Genomic DNA, 15,389 nt, shown 5'->3' with positions numbered 1-15,389 from the left:
ACACATTAATGTCAAGTTCAGCCATATTAAGGAGACACGCTTTTTTTTTCCTGCTTTTATCTCCCCAAACCCCCGCCCCGTACACAGTTGTATATCTTAGTTGCACGTCCTTCTAGTTCTGGGATGTGGGACGCCTCCTCAATGTGGCCTGACGAGCAGTGCCATGTCCGTGCCCAGGATCCGAACCCTGGGCCGCCGCAGCGGAGCGCACGAACTTAACCACTCGGCCATGGAGCCGGCCCCCGAGACACGCTTTTGACAGCGAGCATCAGAAAGGGCATAGCTTCTTAGTCAGATATAGAGACAGGTCCCAGATTTCACAGAAATTTCACAAAAAAGGAAGATGAACCTAAGCTTCCTTATCAGCAATATAGGGAAAATTATTCCTACCTCTTTGAGTTGGTGTTAAGAATTTCATGTACTATGCAGGTAACCCAAATAGTATGTAGCTCTTATCATTCCTAGTACTGTTGACAAGAAGAGGAGGAGGAAAAAGCATGAATCTTTAAATCAGGCAAAATGTGCTAATGTTATAAACAAGGTTCCACTGTCAACTAGTGATAACTAACCTACAGATCTACATTTTTTTTTGAGGGATGAACAAACTTTTAAAAATTAAAATTGGACACAAAGAAAGAAAATTATAGGCCAATATTGTTGATGAACATAGACGTAAAAATCCTCAACAAAATATTGGCCAACCAAATACAGTAATACATTAAAAGGATCCATATACCATGATCAAGTGGGATTTATACCAGGAACACAGGGATGGTTCAACATCCGCAAATCAATCAACATGATACACCACAATAACAAAATGAGGAGTAAAAACCACACGATCATCTCAATAGACGCAGAGAAAGCATTTGACAAGATCAAGATCCATTTATGATAAAAACTCTCAATGAAATGGGTATAGAAGGAAAGTACCTCAACATAATAAAGGCCATATATGACAAACCCACAGCCAACATCATACTTAATGGGGAAAAACTGAAAGCCATCCCTCAGAGCAATAGGAACAAGACAAGGGTGCCCACTCTCACTACTCATTCAACATAGTACTGGAGGTTTTAGCCAGAGAAGTTAGGCAAAAAAAAGAAATAAAAGGAATTCAAATTGGCAATGATGAAGTTAAACTCTTGGTGTTTGCAGACAACATGGGTTTACATATAGAAAACCCTAAAGAATCCATCGAAAAACTATTAGAAATAATCAACAACTACAGCAAAGTTGAAGGGTACAAAATCAACTTACAAAAATCAGTTGCATTTTGATACTCTAATAATGAACTAACAGAAAGAGAACTCAAGAATACAATCCCATTTACAATCACAACAGAAAGAATAAAATATCTAGGCATAAATTTAACTAAGGATGTGAAAGACCTATACAATGAAAACTATAAGACATTATTGAAAGAAATTGATGACATAAAGAAATGGAAAGATATTCCATGCACAGGGATTGGAAGAATAAATATAGTTAAAATGTCCATACTACTTAAAGCGATTTACAGATTCAATGCAATTCCAATCAGAATCCCAGTGACATTCTTCATGAAAACAGAACAAAGAGTCCTAAAATTTATATGAGGCAACCAAAGACCCCAAATAGCTAAAGCAATCCTGAGAAAAAAGAACAAAGCTGGAGGCATCACAATTCCTGACTGCAAAATAATCAAAACAGCATGATATTGGTACAAAAAGAGGCACACAGATCAATGGAACAGAGTTGAAAGCGCAGAAATAAAACATCTATGGACAGCTAATCTTTGACAAAGGTGCTAAGAACATAAAATGGAGAAAGGGAAGTCTCTTCAATAAATGGTGTTGTAAAAACTGGACAGCCCCATGCAAAAGCATGAAAGTAGACCATTATCTTTCGCCATACACAAAAATTAACTCAAAATGGATCCAAGATTTGAAGGTAAGATGTGAAACCATAAAACTCCTAGAAGAAAGTATAGGCAGTACATTCTTTGACATCGATCTGAGAAGGATCTTTTCGAATACCATATCTACTCAGGCAAGGGAAATAAGAGAAAAAATAAACAAATGGGACTTCATCAGACTAAAGAACTTCTGCAAGGCAAAGAAAACCAAGAACAAAACAAAAAGACAACCCACCAACTGGGAGAAAATATTTGCACATCATATATCTGACAAGGAGTTAATCTCCAAAATATATAAAGAACTCACACAACTCAACAACAAAAAAAGAAACAACCTGATCAAAAAATGGTAGAGGATATGAACAGACATTTTTCCAAAGGAGATATACAGATGGCCAAAAGGCACATGAAAAGATATTCAATATCACTAATCATCAGGGAAATTCAAATCAAAACTACACTAAGATATCACCTTACCCTGTTAGAATGGCTATAATCACCAAGACAAAAAATAACAAATGTTGGAGAGGATGTGGAGAAAAGGAGATCCTCGTACACTGCTGGTGGGAATGCAAACTGGTGCAACCCCTATGGAAAACAGTATGGACATTTCTCAAAAAATTAAAAATAGAAATACCATAAGACCCAGCTATCCCACTACTGGGTATTTATCCAAAGAACTTGAAATCAACAATTCAAAGAGAGACCCATGCACCCCTATGTTCACTGCAGCATTATTCACAATAGCCAAGACATGGAAGCAATCCAAGCACCCACCAACTGATGACCGGATAAAGAAGATGTGGTATACATATACAATGGAATACTATGCAGCCATAAAAAAGGCAAAATCATCCCATTCGCAATAACATGGATGGACCTTGAGGGTAGACGTGAGGCAAAATAAGCCAGACAAAGACAAACACCATATGATTTCACTCATATGTGGAAAATAAACAAATATATGGACAAAGAGAACAGATTAATGGCTACCACAGGGGAAGGTGGTGGAGGGTGGGTATAAGGGGTAAAGGGGCAAATTTATATGGTGACTGACAAATAGCATGTACAACTGAAATTTCACAATGTTATAAACTATTATGACCTCAATAAAAAAAAATTAAAATTGGAAATCAAAGCTATGGATTAGCAAAAAAATGTCATGCCCCAAATGCCCTTCCCATTAGAGATACATAATGAAGGGTTTGTGAGTGAAATAATATGCTGTCTAGAGTTTGCTTTAAAATATTCCTGGGGAAAAAAAAAAGAGGGAGTTAGATGAAATGAAAATCAGGAAAATGTTGATAATTGTCAGGACTGGAAATGCATTATATTATCTTTTTGACCTGTACCGCGCTCAAAAATATCTATAAATTAAAAATGAATAAAGAAAAAGATTCACATCAAGTGTGATAAACTATCCCCAGGGCCAAGCATGATGCCTGGCGTAGGACAGAAACTTATGAAATCTTAAATAAATATTTTTCTGAATAAATGAATGGACACTGTTTCCTGTTTCTCTTGGGATCTTTCCACACTGACACAACTGTACTATCTTCTTTGCTAGTCTATCCCTTCAGCTCTCCCCACTCCAATCTACTGCACAGGGAGCAGAAATAATATCTTGAAGAAAAACTCCCCTCAGCTTCCACTGGCTGTTGGGTGCTTTGCAAATCAATTAGGGGTTTCAAGACTCCCCATGAACCAGCCTTTACTGGATCATCTGACCTCACGTCCATATCACATCTAGAAATTCCATCTCCCGTCTATCCAGGCCAACCCCCTTGGCTCTGGCTTCAATGCTAGGGAGAACTTACTTGGACACTGACTCTGCCATTTTCTAGCTATGTGGCTTGAAAAAACTAGCTCCACCTTTCTCAACTTACATTTTCATCTTAAAATTGGTTACCATTTACCTAGCGAGGCCATCTAGGAAGTTCGCAGCGCCCTCCTCCACACAGGGCAGACTTCAATGAGTGGTAGCATTATGGTCATCATTAACCAGCCTGACACATTATTCTGAACTTTCATAACTGTCTACCCTTCTGCACAAACTCCTTTTCGTGTTCTATTAGCCACATCCTTTCCCTGCTTAACATTTCTCAGATTAAACCCAACAGGCTGGGTCATCTTGAGTATGAAGAAACTGCGGTGGTCGTGTGTCTGCTGTAAGATCTTTTATTAATGTGCCTGTGTGGCTTCCAGGATGGTCATCTTGGTCTCTGAGTCAAACCTGAAGGCTGGGACTTTGTCTTCTACTTCTGTATAACTCTACAAAACTGCAGAGCCTCACACACAGGGCTCACACAGAAGACGACCGTTTCTGAAATTGTCTGTACAATTCCCTTCAGTAGGGGCTTGGGAGAACTTACAATAAGGGAGATTTTCCCCAGGAGGCATTTATGAATAAAGTTATCATCTCTACTTCCCAACTGAGATCTGATCAATATCAGACCAACCTCTAGCAACCTGGGGAGTCCTTGACCAGATCTCAAAGCTAAACGTGCTTTCAGTATTTTTCCTACTTTTCTATTTTCGTGGCTAATTATCCTAAAGCATAGAAAGAAATGTTTTACATGCCTCGGAACACTCTGGCGTCATGCCTCGGTCCAAACCAGGTTATAATCGGCTTCTGCAATGAGCGGCCCCATTCTGCATCTAGGGCAGCAGTTCTCAACCCTCATTGCATACTGGAATCACCTGGGGAACTTTTAAAAAATACTTATTCTTGGGCCTCATGCCAGAGATTTAGATTTAACTGGTCTGGAGTGAAGCCTGGGAATTCATATTTTTAAAAGATTGGCTTTAAAAAAGTTTTTAAAGTGATTTTAATGCACAAGCATGATTGAGAACCACCAATCCAATAGCCAGGAGGGAAAGAAAAAAGATAGGGAAGAGTGGTGGTCCCTTTAGGTTGACCTATAAGGCATCAGGAGCCATTGGTAACTTATGAGCAGGTGACACTGGGCTGAGAAGAGAAAACAAAAAACCAATCATTGTGCATAGAAAGACCAGGTAACACAGGCATTGATATAAATATAAGGGGCTGTCTTCCCAGGCAGAGGAAGGAAACTGCTGCTGTGTCCTGTGATAGGATGTTTGGCAGCCTCAAGGCCACTACTAGGGATCAGCCAGACAGGATGTAAATGGAAACCAGCCCTTAGTCTTCTCTCCATTTTCTTCTCTTTCCCATTAAAAATGGGCCAAGTGCTGACTTCAGCACGATGTTAGCTTATCTGCCGTCAAGAACAAAGCTGAGTTTCCATATACAAAGCTTTACTACTTTGGTCCAGAATTCTCTAAACAGTAAATGTTTCAGGGGATGCCTTTAGAAAAACAACCTACAAGTATAATAATAACTATTGTCTTAAATCACATGGGCTCTTTTTCTGAAAAAATAATCATGCAAAATTTCCGATAGAGTATGATCCAAAAGTCCTGGAGCAAGGATTTTTTAACAATGCATTATGATAATAACCAGTTTTGGAGAGAGTGAAGTGAAACAGCCATTCTTAATCTCTACTGATGGAAATATAAATTGGGACAATCTTTATGGAAATTGGACAGTGTGCACCACGAGCTTGGAAATAATTCACACTTTTTGATCTGTTGATGTAAACCCATTCCTAGGACTCAAAGAAAATAATCAGAGATGTGATATTTGTGTACAAGTTTATCATATTATATACATATATCATTATATATAATAGTGCCCGTTTGCCATATAATACTGAAAATTTGGAAGTAACCAAAGTAAATGTCCAATGAAAGGGGACCAGTTAAATAAATTTTGGTATCTCATTAAAGCAGAACACTAAGAATCTATTAAAAAACCCACAACTTCAAATGATATTAATACATTAGAAGACGTTCATGGAATGTTCTAAGTGAAAAACAGAACGTTACAAAGCATTATGCAGCAGAAACTTATTCTTTAAATGCATACTGCAAATATAAAAACATACTTGAGGGAAATATGGTGATATGCTCATAAGGATAAACTATTTTTTTCATATTTTTATACAGTTTCTACATTTTTTACAATAAACATGCATTACTTTTATGATTCTAAAACATACCAAAGAAGTTTTGTTTTCAGTATACATGGAGCCTCAGTGAAAACATTTAAAAATAAAAAATGACCAGTCTTTCTCCTATTGTGAGTTAAGGACACACATTTCTGAAAAGGCTTTGGTATCTACACCAATTTTTTTAAAAAGCAGTAAAATTTTGACTCTAAGCGACTTTCTGACCTCAGCCCATTGCTCACCATTTCCCCCTTATCCAGGTTCTTGCTAGTCGGAGTGCTGGCAATCACCAGTCAGAGGATCCCACAACGTCTGTAGAGGGCAGTGTGCTCAGCAGAAGATTCATGCTCTCCTAATGATCATTTCTATGAAAGCTTTCAGGGCCAAGGCTCAGGAAATGAAGAAACCATGAGGTGTTATGAGCACTGAGTCCTTGGGGCTCCACAAACTACCAAATGCTACAGGGCACACGGCACCTAGGAGCTTCTTAGTTCTATGCTGGGATTCAGAACCAGCTCATAAGCACCTCCCCCACCCAGGCCAAGCAATTTTAGAGGAACCCTACGACTCTGGTTCTTCTCTAGGACAGTCCAGGATATTCAATGAGGATTGGCTTGCCTACTTCAGAGAAGACCTAAGTACTTGGCATGAGAACAGAAGTGAATTGATTTATACAGGTCAACCTCCCTCTGCCTGCTCTCAACAGCTCCTCCTCAGTCCACCCAGAGTTGAACCTGAGCTGCTACTTGATCAGGCTTCAGGGTGGGCAGAGCAAAGAACCACAGGGCCAGAGCTTGTCACACCATTTGCTCCATGGTATTAGACCCAGCAGAAGTTCTGAGCCCCATTCAGTGTCCGTCTCTGGAGTTCAAAGCTATCAGCTGGCAGGTAGCTGCTTACCCTGACAACTAGTTCTCAGAAGGTGAAAGGAAGCAGGTTCACCCATGGGTTAGCAATGGAAGGTGGCATACATCCAGCCAAGCCCCTCACAGCATCTTCAGAGTACTGTAACACTCAGCTAGGAAACACGACCTACCTCATAGGAAGTTCTGATGAGTCTGAAGATGTCTACCTCAGGGTAAGGCTCCACGTCATCACTGAGCAGGGAGTGGAGGTGAGGGATGGGAGGCAGTGTGCTGTCTTTATTAGTCACACTGTCTAGATACCTGGAAGAAGAAATGAAGCAGAAGTCACAGGGAGGCTAATCTGGAATTCTCCCATTAGAGTTCTCCACCTATTTTCTGCAAACTCTGCATTTTAAAACAAAATCCAAGAATTTCCTTAAGAACAGGATGAAACTTCCTTAACTTCTAAAGACAAAGTATATGAAAATAAATCCTCAGCCACAGAGAGAAGTGGGCAGTATGATCACCACTGAGCCAATTATGACTCATGAAACCAAGGAGCAACACAGATGGAAACCAGAGGTTTTCAAAGTAAGGCTCAGTACATTACCTTCCTAAAACGGTCATGGCCTCTCCATCGTCCTTGCAGTTCAACAGTTTGTCCACGTTTGCATCCAGCACAGCCAGGGCCAACTGGAAGATCACTTTGATTCCTTCATAGAAGAAACAGTCGACAACCACAACTGCACTCTCAAAGGGCATCACACTGAGAAACAGTGTGAGGAACCAAGACAGGGAGATGGTGGAAATCACGCCCAGGTCCTGCATGCAGTCATACAGCTGCGGGACATAGTCTCGTGCCAGTTCCTCAAAGACACCCTGGTCCACCAGTGCACCTGTAGCAGGGGCGGACACAAAAGGCTGCAGGTTAGTCAACTACACCTTCTTCCTAATGAATCCAAACAAACAGCTTGACCACAATAATCCAGTTCACAATTGCTCCTGAGACTGAATTCTGCTCCCTTCTCTAGCTATTCTGCAGTTATTATGTTACTAGTTACTATTTACGAGACCAAGACGTCAACACAGCTCAGTCATCAGATTAGTCCTGGCTGCATCTTCTCTTTCTTGGGTCTTCCTGTCATGCTTTCCCTACCAGGGAAGAGCTATAATATGGCAATTATAAGGGATGTTGAAAAAGCCAGTTTACAAAGTTTTCATGACATACCATTAGGTATTTTGTCAGCAACCTAACGTTTGGTTAGGCATGAAATGTATACCTAAGTAGCTCTATATCTTGGCAAACTCCTATTTAAAAAAAAAAAATCACTCTTCTGGATGCATGGTCCCCACATATGAATCATTTTTTTTAAACGATTGTTTCTTAAACTTAAAAGCACGCTAGCTGGACATATTCATGAACTTACTGACATTTCTGGAGAATATTTCCAATGAATCGAGGTTTAGAAATGAAGACAGGACACAAGAGGGAAGCATAAAACATACCTTTTACTACACTAGCAACAAAAAGCTTGTCCTGCTAAATGAATGTCTAACACTTGAGAGGAGTATAAGGAGTAAGAGCAATTATTCGTTTAAATGCTCACAATCGTTGCTTGCTTTGCAGCAAAACAGTTCTGAAAAGTACTTTAGAAACTTAGCTTTGGATAAATTTTATATGCTATTTTGTCCACTCCTTTTTTGAATACTTCTGCTTTCCAAAGATGCCATCCTCTTTGTGAAAGAATTGTTTGTCAAACCTTTTTGGCTTGATGGTCCATGTGCTTGATGTAGCTCTCATGTGCCATAAAGTGACACCCACACCAAATGTTGTCTAAGATAATTTCTGTAACAGTGACACGTGTGTATTCTCTTAAGTTACATGCGACTCCTTTGTGTACAATCTATATGTCTCAAGCCCTCTCATTCCCATTTTGGAAAACTGGAGTAGTCTGAAACTCTTTTAGCAAATGGTGCCTGGAAATGGTGTTCCAGCTGGTATCTCAGCTCTAGAAACATCTTCCTGATGAGATATGGGTGAAATGTTAACTACATCCCCACATACCAACAACTCTGGTGTTGTAGTAATCAGGAAGCATGCGCTCACACAGAGCCACCAGCAGCCAAAAAGCTTCCTCCTCTTTGGCATAAAGCAGCAGCACTGATGTGACAATATTCATGGCCTAAAGGAGTAAGAGGATGTCATCAAATACATTTTAAATACATCAAATACATAAGCAATTTTGTTAACCTAAAAAATTACTGAGCTAGTCTCACAGGGACCAGCAAATTTTTTCTATAAAAGCCAGATAATAAATATTTAAAGGCTTTGCAAGCTACACACACATATTCTTCTGGGTTTTGTTATGTTTACAACCTTTTAAAAACGTAAAAACCCTTAGTCCTTGAGCCTGTAACTGTTAAGGGTCTTCAGAACACCAATATTCACCAAGGACTAGGTGTCCCCCCGACCCCAGATATAGGTAAACCTCATTCACAAACTTTGCCCAAAGCCTATTTGACAAAGCTTTTAACCTGCTAAAATCTCAGTGTTTTTAATCCTTAATTCTGTGCAGTAAATATTTCCTTTTTAATTATCCATAATGGTTCTATAACCAAGTACACATGTCTTGAGGCTCTCCTCAGAGAACAAGGAAACCTTTCAAAGTTGGCCTCTTTGCCCATTATTTCCATCTGGATAAGGATGGTAATGATAGGTATCAGTGATTTAAATTCTAAAGTAACCTACTTTATTAAAAGATATTATCAGATAGCTCATAACCACTCAAGGCGCAACTACTTTAATAGTCCTCTTAATTAAAAAGAGGAAGATCAAAAGACAAATACGAACTCCATTATATTAGAGGCCAACTAATTCCTGTACTTCTTTTGATCTTCTAGAAACCAGTGACGGTTCATCAGATTTCTACAATATAAACGTTAAAAAAGGAATCTTGGGCTAACAGGCTCTTTCTTGAAAGTCTGATTCAATATTTTCCCAAGTGAAATCATTATTAAAACTCCACTTGAGAATTAACCTGCCAATCCTAGTACATGATCATAGCCATGGTTAGTTCCTTAGTCATTCAGTCAAGGTAAGTTTTTTTTGAGGGTCTAATTTGTAACAGGCTCTGGACTAGGTATTGGGGGCTGAGGGGCGGAACACTGTGGTGACAAGTCTCACAGGGTTTATATTCTGGTGTCAGAAAGATAGAATAAATATGTAAAAGTTAATCAATTTTGGGGTATATTTAAATTAAGTGCTATTAAAAAGATAAAATACACGCATGTGCTGCATAACAACGTTGGTCAACGATGGACGGCATTTATGGTGATGGTCCTCTAAGAACAGTGCCATATAGCTTAGGTGTGTAGCAGACTATACCATCTAGGCTGTGCACTCTGTGATGCTAACACAAGGACGATATTGCCTGACAATGTATTTCGTATCCCCTTCGTTAAGTGATGCATGACTGTAATGTGGTACAAGGAGACATGCACTGTGTGTGTGCGTGTGTGTGTGCGCGCGCGCACACGCATACACACAGAAGAATTAAGCCTGCTTTAGCTTTTAGCTGAATGGTCAGGGAAGCCCTCTCTGAATACGTGGCATTTAAATCTAAGGTCATATTATCCTGGAGCTTCCCAAATTGTGATATATGTACTAGTGCAAGAGATAATTTTAGTTGGTATGTGAGCAACATTTTTTTAAATACTGAATTAAGCATTTATTTTAATGTGTATTAAAATATAACCATAGCATATAAAAGTTATATTCTTGAGGACATTATTGCTTAGGTAGATGCAAAGAAGGAACACTGTGGAACCTAGAATCCAGAATTAGGCTTGGTACTCAGGCATGCTCTCTATTACCCCAGAGAGGGATGAGAGTGATCAGAAGCGACTTTCCAAGGTCACTCAGCCAGACAGTGGTGGATCTAGAAAGAGCACTCTTGTCTCCTGGCTCCTCTGCTCAGTGCAATGGTTCTCAAACCAGGGCCCAGGGCGATTTTGCTCCTCTGGGAACATTTGGCAATGTCTCAACATCTTGGTTGTCACAATTAGGGGGTTCCATTGGTATTTCGTGGTAGATGTTATTAAACATGTTATTAAACAGGAATGATACTAAACATCCTACAAAGCACAGGACAACCCCACACAAAGAAGTATCCAGTCCACAATGTCAACAGTACCAAAGTCGAGAAGCCCTGGTGAACTGATAGTTCTGTTAACCTCTTTCTCCTGTTTACTGACTATGAAATAAGTTTTCTTTTTTTAGTCTAAACCATCTGTGACATTTACCTGGCAATACCCTATGTTAGGATTTCGAAAAGCATAAGCTGTTAAGACTCTCCTCAGAGCAGCAATGCCCATTTCATTCTGGAACGCTGGGTGTTCTGGAAGGGAGCGGTGCAAATCCCTCTCGATCTCCTCTGTGGCGAGATTATACTTCCCCATGGACTTCTCCACCAGGTCTTCATAGTACCCAGGATGCGTGGCCTTCTCGTTGATGGCACCTGGGAAATACCCAACAGAGGTAGCATCAAAAAGTGGAAGCCCTGCCCTGTGGTCTGCAACTACAACTTCCCGACAGAAACTCTTCGTTTTGCCACCACTCAATGGACACTTGCGCAATAATAAGGAAATCCCGTAGATGATGCAGTGTGTTGCAATCGCGGCTGGACTGGTAAATTTACTTGTGGCCTCCTTCCCTCTTTCAGCTCCATAGTAAGCTGGCTATATAAAAACCTCACCAGGTGGAGATTTCCAATCTAAAACACTGTGTTCCAAGGAACTTCCACAGACAATCCTGAGGGGCTGCTGACGAGCAGAGCAGGGAGGTAATCAGAGTGAGCCAAGCTGATGCCTCACCGTCTCAGCCCTCCCCTCAACCTCAGCAGCTTTGCTTTTATTTTATTGGGGTTTTCCTTAAGATTTCACTTGAAAAAGGAAAGTCCGCCTCTCAAAACAAGTTAGAAAACTGCTTGCTAAAGCACAAGCTTTGAAGGGCTTAAGCAGCCATACTGAAGAGCAAGAGGAGGTTCTGGTCGACGTGGAGGGATTTCTGTAATTGCGGGGGTGGTGAGGGTATTCCTAACAGCGCTGAGGCACTGTGATTGCTGGGAGTCCCTCAGCTGGTGGGGATGGGGCGGGAGAGGCAGGCTGAGAGTCACTGGTTTGGGGAATATTTGCATTCTAAGATTCCTGAAGATAGAAAAACCCTGTATGCAAATATCTAAACCTAATTACGTATAATGTATATAATACATACACATTGTATATATTATATAATGTATATATTACATAATTATATATATTATATTATATATAACACATATATACGTGTGTCTGCATATATATATTTGTTTAGTGCCAGGGTAAACATTCATATTTCACTGTTTAGAAATAAGAGCCCCAGGGCTGGCCCAGTCCTTGTCGCTGATGGTCACCCAGAAAGCCAGCCTTACAATTTACACACATTTGCCCTGGAAAAGGCAGTCTGCTTGACAGCAACTTAACATTGGCTTTTGCTCTGTTCTCAGGGAAACCCGCTAGGATTTCTTGCCATCTGGCCTGCACCTCACTGCAGGCAGTACACCGAGCCAGGTCCTGGGGCCGTGGCCCTAAGGGTCATCAGCAGCAGGGCAGGACCCAGGCGGGGTTACCCTGCCAGGAGCTGGGGTCTCCTCATGGACAAGCCAGTCTCCACGTGAACCCCACCCCCAGGGAAGTGGGTAGAAACATGGGCTCAGTCATCTACCCAGCAGAGATAGTGTGTAGACCACTTCATCCTCTGGTCTCACGGAGCCCATCGCCATTAAAGAAAACACTGGATGGTCTAAGTCTAAGCGTGTCTCTGCAACAAGACTGTGTACTGCAGTACACTGTTTCCTGGTGCTCATTTCGAGTTTCATTTTCATCTAAAATGTGGCTGTAAATAACTTCTAATTTGAATAAGGAGGATGAAGATGGCATTTTTTTGTTTACTCTGTCAGCGATCTGAATCAGGTTGTCAAGGTGACTAGTTCAACAAACACAAGGATGACAGAAGACTGGATGGCAAGGATCCTCTTGGGCTGAATTTGTAATTAGAGATGAGCTGACTCAAATCTGGGTTTCTAAACGAGGAGCTATGGCTGATCTACTTAAGGAAAATGAAAAAACAAGACATGTAAATGAGGCTACAACAACCTAACTTTACATGAAACGGATAAAGCCAATTATTTTTCAGGCTTCTATTCCCCTACTTCTGAGATGTTAATACATCTCACTACGGGCACTTACCATCATATCTGCTTTGACGAAGAGCTATGAGGGTTTTTTTAATGGCTTTCCTGTAAGTCTGGTAACTAGTCTTTTAATTTTAATGTCATTTTTTAAATAAAAGGTTTTAATAACAGCACTGCGTCAGACCATCTTAGGTTCAAATAAAATATTCACATCAGCCTATTTAGAATGATTACATGTCAGGCCTCTAACGAGGCAGAGAAGTTAGAGCTTTATACATTGCAGTAAAGACTGGTGACACCTGAAGGAAAGCCCTGATGTTCGTGACAGAAGAGATCCCTGGGATACGCTGGATGCTGTCGGCTGGGAGGAAGGAGTGATGGATGGGCTTAGCCTGACGGACCTCTGGTTTCTGCAGCAGGGCTCAATGGTTTGACCTGACAGGGTTAAGTTTGGACATGAGCCTGGCTTGTGCACCAGAGAAGGTGGACACATGTTTCCCACAGGTCCATGACCCGTCCCCGTTCTATCCTTCCTGGCGTCTCCAGCTTGGAATCTCAGCAGCCTTTCGGTTCCACAGTAGATTCTGGAGTCTCCTCCACATCTCCAGTGATAACCAGTCAATTCAGGCGGTGGCGAAAATCAAGGAGGCGGCTCTCACTGCTGCCATTTCCTCCCTCTGTCCCCGACCTCAGTGACTGCTCTGCACATGTGCCGCACTTAAACATTCACAATGGAGTTGACACAGGTGGGAAAGGAAAAAAGGATTTCCCAAATCACAAAGTATTACACTCTTTTCCTTCAGGTTCTCTTTTTTCCTAAATAGCATTAGTGAAGAAATGGAAGAGGTCGTGAGGCCTTGAAGGATGGTAGCTTCGACATCTGGGCCAGTGAATAAGTGTCCTGTATTTTTATTGAGTAATTGAGGGACTTCCACACTCTGGTGAGGAAATGAGATGTCGTTCTGAATTGAGGGTTTGAATATTTGAAAGAAGCCCTGATGCATGACAGAAGGCAGAAGGGAAGCCCGGGTCCCGCAGGCTCCGGGCCAGTGCTCCCATCCCAAGCCGGGCCGTACCTGAGAGCAGCAGCCAGAGCTCCCCGCGCATGCTCTCCGGGATGCCCTTCAACACGAGCTCCCGTGTTTTTTCTGTGCGGTACATGCAGATCCCTTGCCCGTACTCAGCAAAGTGAATCTTCCAGGCTTGCTCTTTCAAAAACTCTTTGGCCTGAAAGGGATAATGAAACATGACTACATCCCAAAGTACTTGGAGGATGGTAAGGAGACGTTCCAGGGAACGTCAGAACATTTCCCCTCGTGAATGGAGCAGTTAAGTTCTAGACAAGAACTCCTAATAATAAAGAACTCAGATCTGGTGGAATCCTTCCCTAATTTTACACCTCTATCATAGCCTGCAATTCTGCCATGAAGCTTTCTGGCCCAGAGTCAGAATTCCACTTACCTGTGACAGGTCAGCAGAATGCAAATTATGTTTATAGCTTTATGTTGACACCTCCAAGTGAAAGTGAGTTATGTGTTTTAAATGTGGGCTGAGAAATTATGAACTCCTTTGTTGGCTGACTTAAACAAGTTAAAAGCAAGACAAAAGAATGTCACCTGTGCCCTCTATAACTCTTGTCTCTTTTCACGAAGAAGCTACTCAGAAACCTAGTGACATATTTAGACAAAATCTGCTTTACTTACAGGAAAATATCTATTTACATAGATATTTATGAGTTTACTTTGATTTTAAAATATTTTTAAATGTTATTGTTCTAATATAGATTGTTCGAATAATATTGTTCTAATATTGTTCCACGGAAGAGCAGGAGGCACCCACCAATTTCGGGTTGAATTCCTCAGGAGACCGCCGCCGATACATGGTCATCAGGGTCTGCGTGGCTGTGGGGACGCTGTTGCCGTTTAGGTTAAACTGGCGCTCTCCATCAGCATCCGAGCTCGTGCTTCTCTGGGGGCTGGAGGAAACAAGGCTGCTGGGCCGAGAATACACCTGCCAATGCAGAGAAGAAGAAGACACTGGAAGGGGCTGGGCAGTAGAATCTACTTCTTGAGTGTCCTCTGAACAGACACCAATAGCTATGTCATTGTTCCCAAGACATTTCCTGCTATGTGAAGAAACAGGACAAAGGCAGCAGGCCAGCATTTCTGGCAGGAATTAGACAGGTGCATGGGTCATACGCTACAGAGCTTCAATGTTCGAAACAGGGTTCCTCCATATTTTAGACATATTTTTGCAACAAACCGGTTGGGCATTTGCCTCTCTGATTAGCATGTATGCAGAGCATGCCAAGGTTAAATCTGCTGCTTATGGGACTGCCTCTCTCACCTCTTCTCTAGCTTCTGGTGCCTCAAAGATGCCCACATAAGCT

The 15,389-nt window shown here is 41.3% G+C and overlaps 1 protein-coding gene across 2 annotated transcripts in view; it reads right to left on the bottom strand.

The window, feature by feature from the left end:
- The window catches only part of TBC1D9 (TBC1 domain family member 9), a 109,435-nt gene that overhangs the window by 23,529 nt on the left and 70,517 nt on the right, over positions 1 to 15,389 (bottom strand). For both annotated transcript variants that reach the window (XM_023636512.2, XM_070258597.1), the window contains exons 8-13: positions 14,840 to 15,010; positions 14,077 to 14,227; positions 11,073 to 11,287; positions 8,836 to 8,953; positions 7,381 to 7,666; positions 6,962 to 7,091 (exon numbers count right to left, since the gene is read on the bottom strand). In XM_023636512.2, coding sequence (XP_023492280.2) covers positions 6,962 to 7,091; positions 7,381 to 7,666; positions 8,836 to 8,953; positions 11,073 to 11,287; positions 14,077 to 14,227; positions 14,840 to 15,010 — 1,071 coding nt within the window. The remainder of the gene's footprint in view (positions 1 to 6,961; positions 7,092 to 7,380; positions 7,667 to 8,835; positions 8,954 to 11,072; positions 11,288 to 14,076; positions 14,228 to 14,839; positions 15,011 to 15,389) is intronic.

Source organism: Equus caballus, chromosome 2 (genome assembly GCF_041296265.1).
Source record: "Equus caballus isolate H_3958 breed thoroughbred chromosome 2, TB-T2T, whole genome shotgun sequence".
Classification (NCBI taxonomy): Eukaryota; Metazoa; Chordata; class Mammalia; order Perissodactyla; family Equidae; genus Equus; species Equus caballus.
Note: the sequence above shows the minus strand (reverse complement) of the source record. Positions and strands in the feature narration are given on the sequence as shown.